At 49.4% G+C, this 21,001-nt stretch overlaps 1 protein-coding gene across 1 annotated transcript; it reads left to right on the forward strand.

Annotated features, from left to right (window-relative positions):
* The first annotated feature begins 1,948 nt into the window (after positions 1–1,948).
* Positions 1,949–18,592, forward strand: DLST (dihydrolipoamide S-succinyltransferase). Its single transcript, XM_074868412.1, has 15 exons — positions 1,949–2,069; positions 6,791–6,824; positions 8,161–8,209; positions 9,256–9,311; positions 9,654–9,728; positions 10,108–10,163; positions 10,862–10,973; positions 11,465–11,620; positions 11,909–11,994; positions 12,662–12,759; positions 14,624–14,754; positions 15,344–15,417; positions 16,282–16,365; positions 16,899–17,066; positions 17,567–18,592. The coding sequence occupies exons 1-15, from the start codon at positions 2,001–2,003 to the stop codon at positions 17,699–17,701; spliced, it is 1,383 nt and encodes a 460-aa protein (XP_074724513.1). The 5' UTR covers positions 1,949–2,000; the 3' UTR covers positions 17,702–18,592.
* Positions 18,593–21,001: the final 2,409 nt, after the last annotated feature.

Consider the following 21,001-nt stretch of genomic DNA (forward strand, 5'->3'; position numbering starts at 1 on the left):
GACGCAGGATGGTGAACTGTTGGTGAGATGATGCAAATACACCGGGCTAGAGGCAAGCAGTGCTGCAGGCAAGGAAGAAGCCGGCCGGGAGCTCCAGGTGCCACCCAACTCCTACGAAAAGCACCCAGGCATTTCCAGCATTCCCTGTCATGGGGATACAGAGGCATTTTGGCTTGCCTGGGGGTCTGTGGTGTAGGATGTCACCAGCAAATAGAGCAACACAGGAAAAGCAGCAAGACTGAGTCCCTTCCTTATCGCAGGGTGCTTTAGAGACACTGCTGCTGCCAGCAGAGCTGGCACAGCTCTCAGCTGAGCACACTCCAGCCCCAGGCCCAGGACAAACCCCTGGGGCACATGTGGTTGCGAAATGCTTTGTGCAGGAGCTGTGGGGTGGGTGGACAAAGCTTAGCCACGCGTGCCATGCCTGGGGCTTCATCTGCTTTGCCTCTACATGCTTACTGAACACGGTGATGTTTGGTGTATTCATGTGGTAGGCAGGAGGCTGTGGTTAAAAGCAGTTGACATCAGGTGGTCTTGTTCAAGGACATTAGCCCTCGAAAGACAGATCTTGGAGAAATCCCTGGCAGAGAGCCTTTCTGGCTCAGTTGCCTTTTATTAAAGCAGTCAGCACATCCTCAGAGACTATCCCCTGTTGATTTCTGTTCAAACTCTTTTCTTTCAAAATGACCCCAAGGATGTTCATTGGGAATTTATATTAGGAGACTATTTTGAAGGTTGCAGTTTACCATTCATATATTATTAAGCAACAGCTAAATTAAGGACATGTGTACAACTTGGACTTGACTCCTTGAGAGATGCCTGGCTGCAAGACAGTCTTTTATGACTATCCCAAGCTAATTCTCAGATTCTGCAAATGGGTCATTTTGGCTTACAAGTTCCTTGGGTTTCCTTCCACCAGTGGTTTTCCACTGGGAAGCAGGCAGAAAACAGAAGCTAGCTGGTGGATTCTCAAGCGTTTCCAACATACAGACCACATCCGAGGAACTGGGCTTACTTGAGGACTCAAGTCCTCAAGTCCTCAGACTAGATGTCAGGAAGTATTTCTTTACAGAACGGGTTATTAGGCAGTGGAATGGATTGCCCAGGGAGGTGGTGGAATCCCCATCCCTGGAGGTGTTTAGGAGTAGGGTCGATATAGCGCTGGGTGATATGGTGTAGATGGGAACTGGCAGTGTTAGGTTAATGGTTGGACTAGATGATCTTCAAGGTCCTTTCCAACCTAGTTGATTCTGTGATTCTGTGATTCTGTGATTCATTTGTCTTGTTTGCCACGGTGAGATCACCTCCTTGCCCATTTCTAACCATGCAACATCCCACTGTCTGACGCTTGTGGCAGTATCATGGGCCTGACCCCATGATTTGTCAAGGTGAGCAGGAAGACCATTGGTACAGCTGTCCAGCAATCCAGTTGGTTCAATGAAGAGCACCATGAAACAGCACCCTTTGGTAATACAAAGGTCCATTTATGTACTGGGAATCAATCGCAGGTAACATAACTCATAGGTCACGTAACTCGTAATGTGAAAACTCCTGTCTCTGCTTGTGCCGGAGGCAGAACAGCAAGTGGACAGACAGGGCACAAAGGCAGTGACAAGCAGCACACAAGGTGTAACCCAACCACCTGCCTGCCACCTGCCCCAGCCCTGCGTGGGGCTGTGGAAGACACCCTGGGTGTGGCTCAACAGGAGGCTCTTGAGACACCACGGCCTGTCCCTGCCCCAGCCCTGCCCCACAGCCCCTGCCCTAGGCCTGTCCCAGCCCTGCAGCCCCGTCCCCACCCCTGTCCTCTCCCCACAGGCCTGTCCGTTCCCCACAGCCCCTGCCTTAGGCCCGGCTTAGCACCCCCGCCCTGGGTGGTACCGCCCCTCCGGTCCCGCTCCCCCACTTCCGGGGAGGTTGGTCCGGCCCTGCGCGCTTCCGGCTCGCGCCGGGCCTGCTTCCGGTGTCCGCCCTCCGCTCCTCCCGCCGCCGCCGCCGCGATGCTGCTGCTGTGGCGGTCCCGCTGCCTGGGCCGGGCGCTGGGCCGCTCGCTGCGCGCCCTCCGGCAGGTACTGCCCGCCGCGGGCACCGGCCGCGGGGAGGGAGGCGGGAGGAGTGGAGGGCGGCGGTTGGGCGGGCGAGGACGGCGGCTCCAAGGGCACCGGGACGCGTCCGCGCCCCCTTCCTGCCCGCCCGCCGCGAGGCACAGCCGCCCCGGGGCGGGGAGGGAAGGGAGGGGCGGTACGGGTGGCGGGGCTGCCCCCCCGGGAGGGCCAGCGTGAGCGCGGCGCTGCCCTTTCCCGCGCCCGGCGCCGCCGGTGCCTGTGCCGCTACCCCCTTACTGCCCCGCCCCGCGCCGGGCCCGTCGTCCCCTCGGGAAAGGCGGCGGCGGCGGCACCGGGCGGAGCTGACAGGCGGGAAAAGCTTCCGAAAACCGTCGGTCTCGGGCTCCGCCGCCTCAGGCTGTCGCTGGGCTGAAGCGTTTGGAGGGCCTCTCTGCTGGCAACCGCGGTTCGCTTCGCACCGCCCCCCTCCCCGGCCGGGGCCGGCCCGGTGCAGAAACGGCAAATAAACTGGTGTCTAGTTCTTGGTTGAATTCCTGTGCTCAGTTTCTAAAGCAGTCGTTCAACCGATGCAAACGGCAGTAACCAGTGCTGGCGGCAGCCTGGGCTTGTAGAGGCCAGCTGGCCAGAGCCGGCTACTTAAATCAACACCGGGGCCTCGCGTGGCCGGCTGGTTTCTGTCGTTTGCTGACGTCTGGCCGCATCTTCCGTTTAAACAGCAAACATGCATAGCTTTGTGCGCATACGGGTATATGCGTGCATATGCATACATATATATGCGTATTTACAGGAGGAAAAACACCACTTCTCTTCCAGATGACTGGCTGAAGCCTTAGAGCATGAGAGTTGATTTCAGCCATCGTGTGAATGTAGGCGAGCAAGTGTTGACAGCTAATTGCAATATTGAATATTTAACTATGTCGTGCTTCCCCACAGAGCTGTTGTATGTTAGATGCTTGTCTTCGGGTGCAGCATATAGATTTGTGTTTGTAAGTATGTGTGTATATATTAAAAAATTGCACTATAAACAATTTATAACTAACTATATAGTTATATTTTGTTATACATATATGTAGATATAAATTAATTATAGTGCAGTTTAAGCTTTTTAAAGTGACATTTTAACATTTAAGCTTTGTCAGCTCTCAGTGGTGCTGTGTAATTATACAGAGCAGGGGAAAAAGCCAGATGGAGTAGTCAAACCTTTTACAAAAGTAGTCTGGAAATCGGGAGGTTACAGGAGGTTATAGGTGAGTACTAGGAAGGAGAGATAATTTTAGGTAACCTGTTAGATGTACTAGAAAAGTTGAGAAGTCAAGATGGTGGTAATAGTTTGATTTCCATTTGAGTAGGGATGTGGGAAGTAAGTTTTGATGAAGGGGATAATACAGGCTTTTATGGGAGATGGAAAGAAACACCAGAACTTGGCAAACCTTTGATGGGAGAAGTGAGAACAATAGACAAGTACAAAATTCAGAAGTGTAGGGTTGAATGGGAGAACACTGGAGTCAGCAAGAAACAACGAGGGTGGGGAAGAATTGGCTGGATTTTGATGATCTTGTAAAGGAGAAAAAGGTCCTGGATTCATGTATCAAGTAGAAATCATGAATAGCTTGCATTTGAGCATGTAAGACTTGGGGGGGGGGCAGCTGTTGAAGGATGACCTGAAAAAGTCCAGAGAAGAGCTAGTCTGAAAAGGGATGGTTTGATCAGGAGCTGTGTTCAGTGTTTTGAGAATCAAGTCCTATTTATCTGGGGAAGAGTTTGTAAAGAACTTTTTTTTCCCTGTTTGATCCTCCCCATGTGCTGGAAGAGTTCTCAGCCTGTTGTCTTAGTAACAGTATCCTTTACCACTCAGCATTGTATCTCCATCCCATCTTAGCATCTGCCCTGCCTTGCTCTATATAATTGTGTTAACATCAGTGAAAGACGTGCAGTGGGTTTTTTGTGTGTAGCAGTGGTTCACGCTCATTCTTGTTAAAGCAGCAGCTTCTCTGCTTTGAAGAAGCTGGGGCTGGAGAACCGATTGCTGCTTTGTCTGTTGTCAGAGCTGCCCAGCACTGGGCTTCTGTTTTGCCTCTGTTGAAATTAGCTGTACCTTCCTCTTCAGTTAGTGTCCTTACCTGAACTGGTCCCCGTTCCCGCTGTTGGAGGAGAAATCTGTAGGTATACAGACTGTCGCTTTAGCTGATGTATTCCATAATTTATTTCAGAGTGTTATGATGTACTGGAAGGTGACGGCTCCTTGAAAGGTGCAGCCTGGGATGCTCTGTGCCAGGGTCATTTTGACATCATAACAGTTATAAAAACAATTCTGAGAAGTCATGTGAAACATAGGGGAAAAATTAATCGCTTGGTATGTGAGTCACTAGCTAATTAGACCAAGACTTATTTTTCCAAGTGAAGTCTGTCAGTTTAAAGTGGCCCAAAGTGCTAATGCCAGCTAGCAAAACCTAAATGTTTCCATTTTCACTGAAGAAGCTCTAAGATCAGGCAGAGAGCAGGTTTAGCAGGGTGATACCAGGAAGGAATCACAATGATTCATTCGGGGGAAAAGGGGAACAGGAAACAGCCCTGTCAGGCATCTCTGGGGGCTGCACATGCCTCTCTGAGGTACTGTAGTGAAGAGATGGACACACAGCAGTTCTGCAGAACACAGGAGAGGAATCTCAGTATCTTATTAGCGGCTTCTTCCTCACATTAGAGCTCTTTCCCTCATTTCTTAACCTAAAGGACAGAAGGGTTGAGCGATACCAATTTTTTCCTTAATTTTGCAGCAGTTGTGGAACACAGACTTGGCACCTTTTGTGGAAGAGAGATTGCAGATGTGTTTTCTCACAATGATTTATTTTAGGACAGACCTTCTAAACTTTTTTTTTTAACCTTACAGTAAACTGGTCCTGAGCAAATAAAATTGGCTGTTTCTGCTTCAGTCTGAGGCTGTTCCTCTTTCTTAACAAGTTATTGTCTGGGATGCTAGGAATACCTTTAACCACCTTTTTTTATAAAGCACCCAGAAAAACATTAATGGGCAGAGGGGAGCTCAGGTCACTTGATACTGTATATTTGATTGATTTCATATTATCTGGGGCACTATGGAAAGAGGGAAGAATTTGATCAATACGGAAACTAACATGTGCTGAGGATTGTGGTGGTTTAGATGCTTGACCAAGTGGAGTTAAGTTGAAGTTTGTCTTACTGATCCCAGTTTACAGCTGGCTCTACACTAACCAGATCTGAGTTAGCAGGGGGCCAGTGCTGCACCAAGATAAAGCGTTATAGCCTTCACGATGACTCTGCAGACTGTGCAAGGCTTCCTGCTTTCCTTTCCCCAGCCAGACCTGGGGCAGGGGCTCCAGCAGGCCCTGCTGGAAGCCGATCTTGCAGGACTGCTGGTCTGGGATGGTTGGTCCCTGCAGTGGGCTGGCAAAGGGTTGCTGCGTGGCACTGTGCTGGAGCTCCTGGGCACTGCCAGATGCACAGTGGCTTAGCAGCAAGGCAGCCTGGCTGTCTGCATCCTCAGCACAGCTAATCATAACCCTGTTGAACTGCCCGTCAGTCACTGAGTTGACCATGTGTTAGTATCGGAGAAGCCAAATCCATCAATAAGTTTGGATAATTAAACTGCCAAGGGGCTGATTCCAGACGTGTTAGCAGTTTTGACAATATGAAGTGTTCACTGAATATGTTTTTGTACCCTACAGCACTCAGTCCTGTAGACGGTGTGGCAAGCTTAAAGTATTTCTTTGATCCTTGATGTCTATGTTGTCTTATCACACACAGCTCCACAAATTATTTTTATATTTAAGATCAGTTATATTCCATCCTGCTTGCCCTGGTGCAGCTGAAATCAGGGCTTATACGCAAACTTCCCTTCAGATGCTGAAGATGTGAATGAAATCTAATTTTTACCTCTTACCTTAGCTGCTGGATAAGGGTGCTTTGAGCTGTTGAGTAACTGCTGTTCCAAACCAGTCAACTGCATTTCAGTCATGGTTACTGTCATGTTTTCCCATAGCTTTTAAAGGGTTCTTAGGTTCTCCAGGTCTGCAGGTTTGATGCTAGAGAAATGTATAATAACAATAGGGAAAGCAACTGGAATATCTTGAAATGTCTTTTACTTTCGAGGAAAGTTATGCTGAGATAGGAGTTCCGTCAATGATTACATGGGTATGAAGTGAAACGTCACCAGAAGGTGGAATTCCTGGCTCACTCAAGGCAGTAGAAATTTTGCCATCAAGGTAAATTCTGGCCTTCTGCAGTTCAAAGGCTCCATAGCCTTAAAACAAACAAGCAAACAAACCCCAGATGCTGCATTCATGACTGTAGGAGTAAACATCATGGGATCTTTTTCATCGTATCCAGTAGCTGCCCTTGACCTTCTCATAACAAATTTTTAGTGAATGAATCTTTAGAAATCTGTTCCTTTTTAAAGAGGAAACTGTGCATGAGAAGGTCAAAATTGCTGGAGCCACAACTGAAAACTAAGTGCATCAGGTTTAGCATCACTTCACAGGAAAGCATCCTGGAAGGAGACAAAGCAAAGAAGGCTGTAGGTGCCCTCTCCACCTCCCTCCCTTGCACAATATGGGAAGGTGGCACGCCTGCAGTCTGGAGCATGGGAATGGTGGGTCCCGTCTCTGATCCAGGTCTCATGGGAAAACCAAAGTCCTTCTAGGGTGGGTCTGTCTTTTTGCAATACTGATAGTTCCTCTTCTCTCTGACAGGGAAACTGTACTCTGGCAAGATGCTCTCTGTCTGGTGAGTCTTACACTTTTATTTCATTTCAAGCTACCTAGACAGAACAGAGCTGATGATGGAAATTGATAATAGGTTTGATTGGGGTTTATTTCTGTCAGTCATGTAATGAAGAAACAGTGGGTAAAATGAGCTGTGTTTCCATGTGAGCGCTTCCCTTGCCTAATGGACATGCTGCCCAATCCATTCCGCTCTGGTGAAGATTTCACAGCAGCAGCACAGTGTATTTCAAGCATTGCAGTGCTTGAAACACATGCTGTTGCAGATCCTAGCTCTCTAACAAACTCCTTTGAAAATGATGGGTGAATGTTTTGACATATCAAATCTAGTATGCTTGTGAACTCCTCTTCAGTGCTTAAACTGGATTTTCCCAGATCTCTCTTTTTTCTAGCTGTGCTGTGTTTATATAGCATTACATCACTCACTTCTGCTTGCACTTTGAGAAACCAGTTAGATCTGCTTACCTTTTCTGGTTTCTAGAGTTCCAATATCAGCTCTTTAGTAGGGCATGGTGTCAAAATTGTATCGCTTTTTTTAAAAATCAAGTGGGGAGATGGTTCTTCCTTCTGGCATTGTGTAATTGAGATAATTATGTTCTCCAGTTGCCACGCTGGCTCTCTTTAAGATCAGTCTGGAAAACTGCCCAGTGCCCTGAAAGAGACAAAGGACAGGAGTTCAGTTCATAATAAAAATTGCAGTGTCAGGGCATGTGAGCAGTGTGTAAAGGGGACAGTAAGGTATGTGAAACTGAGAAGCTATGCAAGTACCTCCCTGCTGTGAGTTTTGGAAAAGAAATGTTCTTGGGACTGCAGGTGGACAGAGAAGAGGGATGATGGTGGCTTGCTACTCTGTCCTACACCCTGTTTTCATTCTTTTTTTCTCCCTACCTGTCCATGCGACTGAGGCTTCCTGGTGGTGCCTCTTAGGGTACTGATGCCTTGCTCCTATTAGAAACCTCTTTGTATTGGTGAGGATAACTCGGCAGCAGCTGTGATTTTAGCAGTCCTGGAGGTGTCCCTCATAGCTGTTTCCTGGTTTTGTTCTGACTGGGGTAGCTGCTGCTTTGTTTGCCCCATTTCAAAGTTATCCTTATTAGCTTTGAGGTCAAGATATAACTGTTTTTGCCATGTCTGTAAATCTAGATGAAGACAAGACCACTACTCTTAGCAAGCTAGGCGCAGATTTGATGGTGCTGAGGTGCCTCTATATGGCTATGTTCCCCACTTAGTCCCAAGCTTCTTTCAGGGTGCATAGGGGTGTTATCGGCACTCTTTTACCTGACAGGGACACTTGAGGGCTGGACAACGTTCCTGTGGGGTAACACCATTCTCATTCACAGGTGTGGCTGGGAGCCAGGGATTGGCTTACACCAACAGCAGGAAGCTTGTGTAAGTATCCCCAGGAAAGCTGTGATGTGGAGAGGCTGGAGCTGCTCTAGCTCTGATAAGATTTGTGGGCTGGGAGGAAGAATATGGTTGGCTGTCATAAAATCCCTGTGCACATCGTAGGAGCGTGGATCTAGCCCTAACAAAATCTAGGTTTTGCAGGTCAGGAACTGTGGCATGCTTAAAGAAAACAAGCTTCATTTGGAATCAGATACCGAGGCAGGGAAAGGACAGGAATGAGGAGACTGGTGACAAGTGCATCTCTACCCTTTGAGTATCTGACTAGAAGTCTTGTTTGCTCTATGGTGGCCTCTTGCTAGGATTTTTGTCAGAAGTGGGGTGGTTCAGGGAGCTGTTGTTCATGTGGCAAGGTTTGCATTGCTGAGGTGGTCTTGTAAAAATGTATTTGGGGAAATAACCTTAATAGCGTACCCATAAAAGCCTGAAATGCTGGTCTGTTTGCACCAAGTAGCCTGTGTTAGAGGAAATACTAAAGCACGTTTGCTTCAGGTTTCCAAATGTGGTGTCAGTAGGTGTAAAAAACATCCTTTGGAACGCTTGGGATTGCCAGCTCCCTGTGAAGGGACATGGTGGAAATAGCTGTCTCTTGGATGTGTTGCCATAGGCAATTTATGGTGCTTTCTCTTTTTGGAGCAATCTAGCAACTTCTGTAGAGATGTCAGTCCTGATGTGGAGGTAAAAAATGGTTACTGCTCTAGTCTTGGGCATAGGGTGGGCTGGCTAGGTCAGCCTTTTATCAGTATTTAAACCACAGGTGTTCTGTTGGGCTGTCTCCTTAAATTAAAATTCCTTAAATGTCCGTTCTCACTGAGTTTCTGAGAGCACTAGTGATGGTAAGCTGTAATGTTTTCTTTCTTAGTGGGGATTGTTGCAGCTTGAGCTGCAGGAGTCCCTTGGAACAAATACATTAGAACAGCTGAGCAGCCTTTCAGATCAGTTAAGCAAATGTAAATTCTGTACTTGAGCTTGGTGCTGGCAGCCTGCAGAGGAATGTACTTCTGTGTTCATATCTTTCTCTCTTTCTGCAGAGTAAATAGCTCCAGTGTCTTCACTGTCCGTTACTTCAGAACCACTGCAGTACATAGTAAGTAAAAAGACAAGAGTCAGCGGGATGGCTCTTGTGCTACTTGTTGCTGTCCTGACAACAGCTGAAGCTACCTCTTCATCCTTAGTCTAGGCCCACTGCTGTCCCGCCTTGATGGATGGTGAGGGTTTATGTTCCGAGGCCCTAAAGATTTTGTCTGGCATTCCTGTCACAGTGTGGCTTTCGGTCAGATGGGAATTTCTCTTGTATTGAAGCAAGGAGAAGGCCAATGTTTGATGTCTGTTGTCCTATCCCCTCTAGTAGAGTCCTGCTGACAAGAATGAAGCAATACCATAAATTTTGAGCTCTGAATGTCTTCAAGTCTGTCTGTCTCTCTCACAGGGGATGACGTGGTTACAGTGAACACCCCGGCCTTTGCAGAGTCAGTCACAGAAGGAGATGTCAGGTGGGAGAAAGGTGAGCAGTTGCCTCTTCCCTGAAACTCTGCACTGGACAGCTCAGGGATGGATTGTAGTTCACTGACTGACAGTCTGCTCTGTGCCTTTCAATCTGTGACAAATGAGACAGTTAATTGCAGTTCTCCTAAGGAGTAAAAATTGCAGTTACTGCCTCAGCACCTCTCTGTCATGGGTGATGCTGGATGAAGGATGATGTCTAAACTGGAATCAGACTTTGACTGTGCAGTAGACTGATTGTTTGAGCTAGACTTTTCCTTAGAAGTTGTGGAGAACTGGGGTGAGAAAATTCTGGGTTGGTGGGGAAGACTGCTGTGGGTTAAGAGGGGAGGCTGGAGCACACCTCCCTCCTCACAGTGGTGTTCATATCTATCATTCAGCTGTTGGAGACACAGTGGCAGAAGATGAAGTGGTGTGTGAGATTGAAACAGACAAGGTAGGAGTTTTCTGGACCAAAACTTTTTCTAGTTCTGTAGCAGATGCCCTGTATGGCTCCTCTCCTGCTAAGAGCTCCTAGAGCCTGCAGGCCCTGCCCGTGTTTCCTGCTCCCTTCATGGAGAAAAGCTTTTCTCATATAGTATGGAATCTGGCTGTGCCTTAAGTGAGAATTCTTTGATAACTCTTCCTTCCTCATACATTTGATTAAGCATCAGGGGTGCTGATGTTTGTTGGAGCTGCAATTCCACTCCTTCAAATCTCAGTGCCCTAAGCTGTTTGTGTTTAAACAGAGGAGAAATCTGCAGAGCCATAGGATGTCTTCAGATTGTTTTAAATTTAGCCTTTAAGTTTACTCACTCCTTAAAGGACTCTTAAGCTTTGAAGTTCTTGCTAAAACTCCCTGCCAAGTTCTGCTTCTGGTGTTGCTGTCAGAAGGATGGTGGCAGCCAGTTAATTCTTGATTGTACCCTGGAGCAGGAAGATCAGGCTATATGTTATACTGCTAGCATCTCCTAAAACTTCTCACTATTGGCACAAAATCCTGGTGGAGGGTGTGAAAACTGGTGCAAATGATGCGAGACGGAGCTGCTGCCTGTGCCAAATTACAATGTCTATCTGCGCATATTGGCATCTTCTCTTGGGCACTTGTTCTCCATCCAGTGTTTGGGGGAATTTCACTGATTTTCCTTTTTGCAGACATCAGTGCAAGTTCCAGCCCCAGCAGCTGGTGTGATTGAAGCCCTTCTGGTACCTGATGGTGGCAAAGTGGAAGGGGGGACACCTCTGTTCAAACTCAGGAAAACTGGAGGTAAGTCAGACATGTATAACTTGCACAGGCCTTCCTGTTTCCACTGTTGTTTTTCTGAAGGCAGAGGGATCCTGAGAGAGGTTAACTGTTTCCTCCATCTGCCTCTGTAGCTGGAAGAAAATACTCCAATCTTGTCCATTAGAAAAGCATAATTTTAGTCGTCCTGAGGGGAGAACTTTGCTTTTGCTCCCTCTGGAGGAGACTGCAGCTCTAAGCTAAAATTAGTTGAGAATTCCCCTGATATATAACTCCCTTCTCTGCCCACTTCTCTTTTAGCATCCAGTCTTCTGCACAGGGAGATCTAGGGTGTCAGTGAATAAAACACTTTCACCATGGGATTCTCTTGTGGTGGCTCCTATGAGTTCAGTAGTGCTGAGAACATAAAGGCACTCTGCCAGATGGTTAACTTTTATCAAGTTGATTGGACTCAGGAGATCCCTGACAGTGGAAGCTGTCAGTTGCCCTTACCATGGTTATTCTTTGTCTTTCAGCTGCTCCTGCCAAGACCAAACCAGCAGCAGCCCCTCCTCCTCCTGCAGCCCCTGAACCGGTAGCTGCGGCTGCTCCTCCCCCTGCTGCAGCACCAATTCCCACTACAATGCCACCGGTGCCATCTGTGTCAGCTCAGCCTATCGACAGCAAACCAGGTGAGGCAACAGCTGTTTTCTCCTGTTTTCAAGCCTCTCCTCCTTGGGGAGAGTGTGTAAGGTTAAAGACAGCAAACAGTCTGGCATTTATGGTGAAGGCCTCCCCGCATCATTGCCCTGCATGCTCCAGACTGGAGAGCTCAGCTATGCCTGGAACCTGCCCAGCCTGATTCAAGGCTGCTTCTGTGCTGTGTTGCTTGGGCAAGGAGCTCAAACGGGCGTTTTACCTCAGGGCATTGCGATCAAGCCCTGGCTTCCCTTTTTGACTGATGTGTTCTTTACCCTCAGTGTCTGCAGTGAAGCCGGCTGCAGCCCCAGCAGCAGCCCCTCCTGGGGAGGCAGTGCCCAGCAAAGGTGCCAGATCAGAGCATAGGGTAAGCTGTGGGAATAGGGGCCTTGCCAGCACTTCCATTGCTGGGTGACAATCTGTTCTGGCGTAAGCCTTGAGCCTTCCGGATGTGTCCGTATCTACCGGTTCACATCCAGCTTAGTGGGGCTGTGAGAGATGGGGAAATTCTCTACATGACAGCACCACTTAGGGGTGGAAGAAGAGCCAGGTCCGATCTGACACAGGTCTTTTCTAGGCAAAAATCTTGTCTTGAGCTCTGCTGACTGATATGCTTGGTCTGTCCACAAGTCCTCAGCAAAGGGCTGAGGCTGCTGCAGCTGCCTTGTGCATTCTTAAGAGAATATGATTAAGCAGCTGCTCTCTTAGCAGTCTTGCTCTTCTCACATTAGCCTCATGCTGAAAACCTACACGTGCTTGGATGTCCTGAGGAACACACAGGTCAGAAGTAGTTATATTGTGATGTGTTTCAGCACTGCTTTTCAAGTGAACTGTGTGTTGAGCTGGGCAGCTCCGTAGTGAAATCAACTCCTCAGCCTGTCATGCTCCTCAGGGAGACCTGGAGTGGAAACCTTGGCCCTAGCCATCTATTACTAGTCAACCAGATGGCAAGAAGAGGGGCCTTATGAGTTTTGTGCATTTTGCCCCTTGGATGAGCTTGAGGCAGCTTCTGCTTATATCTTTTTAATTTTCAGGTGAAGATGAATAGGATGCGTCAGCGTATTGCTCAGCGGCTGAAAGAGGCTCAGAATACTTGTGCCATGCTGACCACTTTCAACGAGATCGATATGAGGTGAGGAGCAGACCTTTTCCCTTTACAAGTAGAAATAGATGCAGGCAGTCACCTTTAAATAGCGGTCAAGACCTTGCTGATTCTCTCTGGAGAGATTGGCAACATGCCTTTTGGGACCTCTTTCTTAGGTGTGTACTACAGACTGCGCAGCTTCATCAGGGCCATGTTGGTGTTGCAGTGTGAGGACTGCATAGCTTCCTAATGTCCTGTCATTCCTCAAGAGTCATCTGCCTCTTGTAAAAGGGGCAGTCTGGTTCCTCATCTGTGTGGTTCTTGGTTGAGGACTGGTAGATGTTAAGCAGAAGACCAAGAGTGACTAGTATTGCTTGTATAGCGGCTATTAGAAGACAGCAAGATGTAGCATCTGCTTTCCACCACCCCACCAGGTTACTCTGCTTTTGGAGGTGGGCATATTTAGCTTCCAATGAGGTGGTTCCCCAGGGCTCATCAGCCTTTCAGGTGAGCATTATGTAGGTCTAAGGCCTTTGCTGTCGGAATGGTGCAGCTTTCCAGAGATGGACTAGCATACTTCCCCATCCCCTCCAGGCAGGTGAGGGTCTCCTGACTCGAGTGCTTGCACGGACTGAATGCACTAATGGCTTTGGAGGGTGGGCAGCTTATGTTACAGTGCATTAAGGGGAAATTGTGCCCAAATCAAATTGCCTTGTGAAATCCTATTCTGCTCCTTAAGACAAAACATGTAAATATTTGGGTCACAGAACAATAAGGTTGGCAAAATAGTCTTGATTAGAGGGGAAGTGCTGCAGCTTTATCTCCTCTCAGAGGCTCACTGAGGTGTCGCTTTACGCTGGCCTGGGGCTCTCATTGCATGTGGTAATCTGGTTTGGATTGATTGCTGTGAGGTTGACTGGTGAGGACCTGTGCTGGGGCCTCCTGCTTCCCACGGGGGGGTCAGTGTCTGAAAGGAGGAAGCTATAATGAGCCAGTTTCATAGCAAACCTCGTCCTCATTGCTGCAGTCCTTGTGTCTTGGGAGGCACTAATGTCTTTGGGCAGTAATCCTAGCCCTAAACAAGGTTAGGCACAGGAAAACAAACACTCTAAACCGTGGAGACCCCTGCCCCTTGCTGAAACTGTCTTTTCAAAGACTCGAGGTCTCTGGAGGGGGGAAGGATGGACCGTGTAATTCCACAGCATCTGGTATTAGCCTGGAATAGGCAGAGCTTGTAGCTGCAGCTTGGTTGACTTTTTGTAAATGGCCTCAGTTCTGATAGAAGGAGTGGGGAAACATGATTAGTCTGGCTGAGCACTGTGGGTGGGCTGGCACCCACTACCATAGCATCTGGGAAGATTTCTTTCATATTCATACAACTCCCAAAGCTGGAGAGTTGGGTACGGCGGCATTGTTGTTCTGACTGGCACTGGACTTGCACAATGATTGAAATCTTTTCTGTTGGTCGCTGCTTGCATCTTTTCTGCTCTTGGCATTTCATATTTTGTCACCCTTGCAGGGCTGTTGGCCCAACCACACCAGCAGTTGCTGGCTGTGGTGCTGTACTGGTATCAGCACTGGTGTCTCCAGAGAATTGGTGGCAACATCAGGTGTAAGCAGGAAATATGCCATGTCCCATCTTGCTTTTGTGCCTGGCAGTGTGGGCCATGCAGGTTAATCCTGTCCTGCTGAGTTTGTGGTCCAGGACCAGTTCCTGTTAGATCCTTTGTCAGGGGCCTTAGAGCCACCTTCAGCCCACTTCACCTGTGACATTTGAAGCATTTTTCAGTAGACCGGGGGTTTGCTGGTTGGTGGTGCAGGTTTGTAGTCCTTGGGGCTTGCTCTGAGATCTATTACAGAGCAAGTGTTTTCTTGGACTCCCTGATGACCAGCGTTATCATGTGTTTTGCAGTAACATCCAGGAGATGAGAGCTCTACACAAGGATCCCTTCCTGAAAAAGCACAACCTGAAGCTAGGTTTCATGTCAGCTTTTGTGAAAGCTGCAGCTTTTGCTCTGCAGGACCAGCCCGTTGTGAATGCAGGTGAGTGGTGACCCTTGCTGCTGAGTTGCATGTCTGACCGGTGAACATGGCAGAGTGGGGGAAAGCAGGTGGCCAAGTCCATGGCAGGTGGCTAATAGCTTGGACAAGCAAGTCAAATACACAGGAAAAAGGGGGACAGTCCTACATGCTGCAGCTGATTTTGCTAATGCCACTATGTAGGTGGAGGACAGCTTGCCAAGAGGGGCCCTACTAGGAAGGGGTCACCAGGACCAGCTGTGTACACACACCAGCTGTGTGTACGCAACTCGCAGAGGGCAGAGCCTGCTGGCTGGTGTCGAGGTACCTGCTGTAGGTGCAGTGCAGTTCCTGGGGGGTGTCAGAGGTGCTTGCTCAAACCCAGAAGAGGAGAAGAACCAAGGGGATGTCAGGGGGACTGACCTATCTGGACTGTGTTTCCTTTCTGTCTGTCCTGATGCTTCTCCCACAGGTGCAGTGAGGAATCATTCTTCTCTGGAGTTATGTTTAAGCTAGAGATGAGCAAGTTGTTACAATTTTGTGGCTACTTCTGACCTGTTGAGCCCTTGATCTTGGGTACTGCACGTGTAACACAACTTTTTTCTCCTTCTAGTGATTGATGACACGACCAAAGAGATTGTGTACAGGGACTACGTGGACATTAGTGTCGCTGTAGCAACTCCCCGGGTAGGTACCTTGCATGCTTTGGCCATGCTTCCTACAGCCTTGGGATGGTCATTTACTTTGAGCCAACTCAGCTTTGAGCTCCACTGCAGCAGAAACTTACTGATGAGACTGACTTTCTAAATGAGACATCTGATACATTGTGGACTGCTGAGATGGGTGGTTTTGGGAGAAGATGGAGGACCAAGAATATTCTGCTCCTGTACTGGGAGATGTAGTAGAAAAGTCAATATAGATCTGAATGGTTAATGAGTAGGGCCAAGTTAGGGAAACCGTTTTTTTCATGGACCCATGAGGATATTGCATAGACAGTAAAAGCTTTGCATGTCCTCTCCTTTGGCTAACCTTGCTGTGCTGTTCCACCATTTCTGTAAATGACATTGCTGCTTCAAAGAGATCTTCCTGTCCAGGGAGAGTATGAAATGGAGATACAGATGTTGAATTAGTTGGTTCTGTTGTGAGGCAGAGGTTTGGCCAGGACTGAAGTTTTCACACTCCTCTAAAGTCGAGGGGAGGTCCAACATAAAGGGACTCTGCTCTTCTCGTGGAGAAAGAGGTGGCAGCTGAACTCTGCCCAGTGCTTCACCTGCTTTTATGGACATGGAGCTGGGTCCAGAGAGACCTGGTTGATTTTATAAGATGGGCTTACAAAGGCAAAGATGATGTCTCATTGACGGCATCAGCCCTTGGTGCGTGTCATGCCAGGTTTCCCGGCAGGCCGCCAGGGTGTGAGGCAGCTCTGCCAACCACCTGCTGTGCGCTGAGGAGGAGGCAGGAACTCTGCTGGGCTGAAGCCAGGCTCCTGCCCACAGTTATCTGTGTTTCACTGTGGTGAATTTGCTGATCATGCACTTTGCTTCTTACTAGGGTCTTGTGGTCCCTGTCGTTAGGAATGTTGAAAACATGAACTACGCTGACATAGAGCGTGTTATCTCTGAGTTGGGGGAGAAGGTAAGGAAGGTTGGAGTTTTTTCTGAAAAGCGTTGGGACGAATTGGGGGTGCTGGACAGGCATGAATTGATTCAGTCCCTCTGTGTCATCATCTCTGGCCTCTAACACACTGGGTTGTGCTGTGGGGAGTGATCAGCTACATCTGTAGCTGTGCCCGTGCCTTACAGGACATGCCTGTCTACTTGTTACCCTTCCAGAAGACCGTAAACTATGCATTAGTGACGTGGTGTATCTTCACCTTTGCCTTTAGAGGCCAAGGCTGAACTGCCCTGGGGTAGAAGTCCCTGTGTCTGTCCCCTGCAAAAGCAGGAGTTGGAAGTGAAGGCAAGAGAATCCTTCCCCAAAGCCAGTAAATGTTAAGATCTAAAGACAGCAAGCATTTTCAAGTAATTTGTGCTGGTTTTCAGCTGAACAGATCAGTAAGTGAAGCTCTTGCCATCAGCAGTTATTCCTGGAGAGAGTGAATTTCTGAACTCTTGTCCTTTGCCTTCTGTGATCTGTATGGCTTTCTAAGACCTTACTCTTCTTTCTAGGCACGGAAGAATGAACTGGCCATTGAAGACATGGATGGTGGCACTTTCACAATCAGCAACGGAGGGGTTTTTGGGTCACTCTTTGGGACACCTATCATTAACCCACCCCAGTCTGCCATCTTGGGCATGCATGCCATCGTCAACAGGCCTGTGGCTGTGGGAGGCAAGGTAGGTGGAGCTGCACAGGAGGTTTCGGTCAACAGAGGGGAGGGCTCAGTGGGATGGGGACCATAGCCCATATGCTTTTTCTAGCAGGTTGGTGTCAACTTCTGAAAGGCTTTAATGTGAAAGAGGAGCAGAGACTAATGGGTATAGGGCTGGCACTGGTACTTGCCTGAGGCGTGCAGGGGGCTTTGTCCTATTCATGAGGGGTAGAACTGGATAATCTGCTTAGGTGTGGGGAGGAGGAGGAGGAGGCTGTAGCCTTTTTAGTAGAGAACAGCTCCAGAAAGGGACGCACTCTTGTGTGGTGAGGACCCAGCCCAGGTAGTGATCAGTGCCTGGGTGAGTGAGGGGGTAGGTAATCCTGCCAGGCAGAACACATCCAGGAGGGCCTGAGGCCTGGATTCAGGATAGGAAGAAGCCAGGTCTTCCCCAAATTCACAGGAGGGCATCATGCAGGCAGTAGTGCTGAGCTCACTAATGCCTATCTTATTCCTCCCCTTCAGATCGAGGTGCGGCCCATGATGTATGTGGCTCTGACGTACGATCACCGGCTGATTGATGGCAGAGAGGCAGTGACTTTCCTGCGCAAGATCAAGGCAGCGGTGGAGGATCCCCGCGTGCTGCTGCTCGACCTGTAGAGCAGCCACACCCCCACACAACCCACCCAGGGCAGGGCCGCAGCACCAGCAGGGGCAATGCAGGGCATTCAGGAACTGGCAGGGGTCATTCCAGTCTCCCTCCCTCCGCTGTGATTGGAGCTGTCCCAGAGGGAATTGTGGGGATAGCTCCTACCTCCTTTCCTATTCTGTTTAACGAAGGTTCAATTTCTCACGAGGATTGCTACGTAGTGGGCCAACCACTGAATGGCGCTGCCTTTCCAGAGCCATCTGTATGGCATCCTCTCCCTCACAGCACCAAACTCTCACCTCTAGCTTGTCCTATACCACTGGAAACTGCTTGCTGCTGCTGTGCTAGGGTCCCCTTCCCTGCCGCTCCAAGGCGGGTTCAGCTTTATTTCCTAGCACTGAGGTTCCTGAGAGGGAGAGGAAAGGAAAGGCTACTGTTCTGTCCCTGTTCTGCTTGAAAATATTTCACACTCATCTGCCTTGCAAGGGCAGTCTGGGGACCCCAGGCCACTTGCAGCAGAGGTTTTGATCAGAGCAGGGCTCGAGGTAGGTGTCTTGCCTCTGGCAATGCCCTAGTTACACTCCCTCCACAGACAGGATCGCAGCGGCGGCAGTTCCCCAGCTTTCCCTTGGAGATTGTTTGTCTCTCTCCAGCCTGGTCACTGTGGTGTGAATGTTCATGTCTGGGTGGGCAGAGCCCATGACCTCTGCGGAGGTAGCACTGTTCCTCGGGGGACAACCCTTTCACCGTTACATGCCCAACACGGGGGCAAGAACCAGCCCCCAGCGGCTGTCCTTGAATCACAGCTCACTGACGGTGGGTCCGACTGCTGGCTTCCTGCGTGCGGGGCTTGGCCTGCTACCAGCAGGGAGACAGCTGGGGAGGGCCAGGCCTTTAATGTATATCCCAGCCCAAGGCTGCTGGTTTTGGGGGGAGGGGGGCAGTCCTTAATCTGATAGCGCACACATGTACTGGGGAGTGAGGGGGTTGCTAGTGCCTGCAGAGTCTATTACTCTTACCCTCTACACAGAACTTGTAACTAAAATATTTAACACAGCGGATTTTAAATGAAATAAAACTGGGCAACGACTGCGAGGTGGGGTGTGTTTGAAGGGGTGGGCAGCAGCTCCTGGGCAAGGACTTGGGCATCAGCAGCATGTAGCGTAAGAAGTCTGTTACCTAGTGGTGAGAGAAAGGGAGCTGGGCATATCACTGGTAGTAAATTGAGGCTTCTCTGGTTGTGTCCTCAAACCCTCTTTGGCACAGAACTGGCTCTTCCCAGCAAACATGATGTTTTCAGGGCTGGATATCATCCTTTTCTTGGTCTAGCAACAGAACTGTTACAGATGTTGAGGAAATCTCAGTGTTTGCTGAATGCCGTGATGGCCAAGAGGGAGACCTGGGACAGGCTTATGAAGTACAAGTGTGGAGCCAGGTTGTTTTTTCCCTGCTGCAACAGGGGAGAGTTGCAAATGATGCAAGTGGGGAAAAAGGCTGTTAAGGGTAGCAGAGGAAGAAAGGAGGCAAGATCAAAGAACTGTAAAGCATAAGTTGTCTGTGGTGCTGAGAGCATTTCCCCAAGGAGCTGTCCTTGTTGGAATAATATGAAATTGTTCCTGGGTCATGGCAGGGTTTTTCCAGCTCTGACATCAACTTTAGAGAATGGTTTGCCTTTCCTGGCTGTGAGTGAAGAGGGCAGCCCCTTTTAAGAGAAAACGATTGCACTCACAGCTGGCATGCTGATGAAAGGGAGAGCAGTTCCTTGTACTGGTTTGTGTGACTTCCTGGCAGCTGTGGACAAACCGGTGCATGGAGTCAGCTTTCCTCTGATTGTCCCTGGTTGAGGTAGAAGGTTAGGAGGAGAGGAGAGGAAAAACCTTCCCTGTACTGTAAAGGAAGGGCAAAGAGTCTAGCTGCTCTTGCACAAATGAATTGAAAGAGAAGATTCTGGTTAAAAAACTGCTGCTAGCACCCAGCTGTCCATGCTGGTTTAGGATACAGAGGGCCCACCTTGACTGTGTACATGAGCCTGGGGAAGGGCGATGCCCATATTCTGTCTGGAGCCGCAGTAAATGAGGCCTTCGAACTACCCAGGGAGTGAATGTGCAATCAAGTGCTTAAAATGATGCAGCCCAGCAAACCACTTAATCTGCCCTGTTGGGGCTTGCTGTAGGAGGGCTGCACAGTTTCATGAAGTTTCCTGGTTTTTGACCCTCCTGGGTGATGCCCGTGTCACTGGTTGTAAGGAGCCATGCTGTGGCTTTGGCCACAGGGTCAGTCCTGCTGAACTGAATCACAGGACTAGGAGGCTGGTGGCAAAGGGTGAAAGCCTGCTACTGGAAAGTTCAGCCAGTGCAGGCTGCCCTGGAGAGGAAAAACCCCAGGCTTAGCTGCTCCTGCTGTCTGGCCTGCTGTGGCATTAGTGGTCAGCTCCCTGGTTAGTCCTCTTGCCTCTGCACAGCCGTTGAGGTGTCCCTGGCCCTTGCTGGGATGGGAGGCGAGTTTCTCCCCGGCTCTGCTTCCCTCTGGTGGACAAGCACTCCTGCTGCTGCCCGAGAGCCAGGGTCAGCAAGGAGCAGGCTGGTCCTGCTGGTGGCAAGCAGGAGCTGGAACCAGCTAGCCACAGGAAAGTTTCACTGATGCCAGTAATTCCTTACTATCGGAGACAAGTGAGCAATGGGAGGGAGTGCGGGGAGAAGAGGGCCAAAACTACACTGCTGCCATTGCTAGCTTGTCCTTCAGCCTATGGCTTTGACTTGCACAAATGAGCACAGCAGCCTGTTTCGGGCTGTTAGCAGACACTTTCTGTTCAGACCTCTCTTTCTTCTGTCTTGGTCTGTATTTACTTTTATCCTCCTTCCATCTGTGCTGGCTTTCAGAGTTCATCCCTTTAAGCCCTCACTGTTTGGTCTACCACAGCAACTGTGCTCCACGCACAGCAATGAGGGCAGCGGGGCTGCTGTCCTGCCAGCAGAGAGGAGCACCCAGGCACAGGAGGCTGGAGCCAGAATGGGTAACAATGACAAAAGTCAAGGCTGGGAGAAAACACAGGCATTCTGGGCATTTTTCCCCACTCTGAGCTGCAGCCGTGTGGCTGTGCAGACCTTGAGAGGCCAGGAGCCAGGCAGGGCACAAGGGCAGTTGGCCAGGCACTCAGTGCCACCTTCTGGGTTTTGGCTGCAGGGTGCTGATAGCCACTGGGCAACACCAACCAGGGCTCCTAGCAGGTTTGAGAAACGGATCTGGGGCTCTCCCTCACTCAGCACGCTTGGCCCAGTCCTGGCTGGCCCAGCCCAGAAACAAAAGGACAC

Source organism: Strix uralensis, chromosome 4 (assembly GCF_047716275.1).
Source record: "Strix uralensis isolate ZFMK-TIS-50842 chromosome 4, bStrUra1, whole genome shotgun sequence".
In the NCBI taxonomy this organism is placed as follows: Eukaryota; Metazoa; Chordata; class Aves; order Strigiformes; family Strigidae; genus Strix; species Strix uralensis.

What these genes read in the sequence shown, in the direction of transcription:
- DLST (XM_074868412.1), top strand. Translation starts at nt 2,001, where the DNA reads ATGCTGCTGCTGTGGCGGTCCCGCTGCCTGGGCCGGGCGCTGGGCCGC. An exon ending in GGCAAGATGCTCTCTGTCTG is followed by an intron (nt 6,825 to 8,160) that starts GTGAGTCTTACA and finishes TCTCATTCACAG; the next exon opens with GTGTGGCTGGGAGCCAGGGA. An exon ending in CAGAACCACTGCAGTACATA is followed by an intron (nt 9,312 to 9,653) that starts GTAAGTAAAAAG and finishes TCTCTCTCACAG; the next exon opens with GGGATGACGTGGTTACAGTG.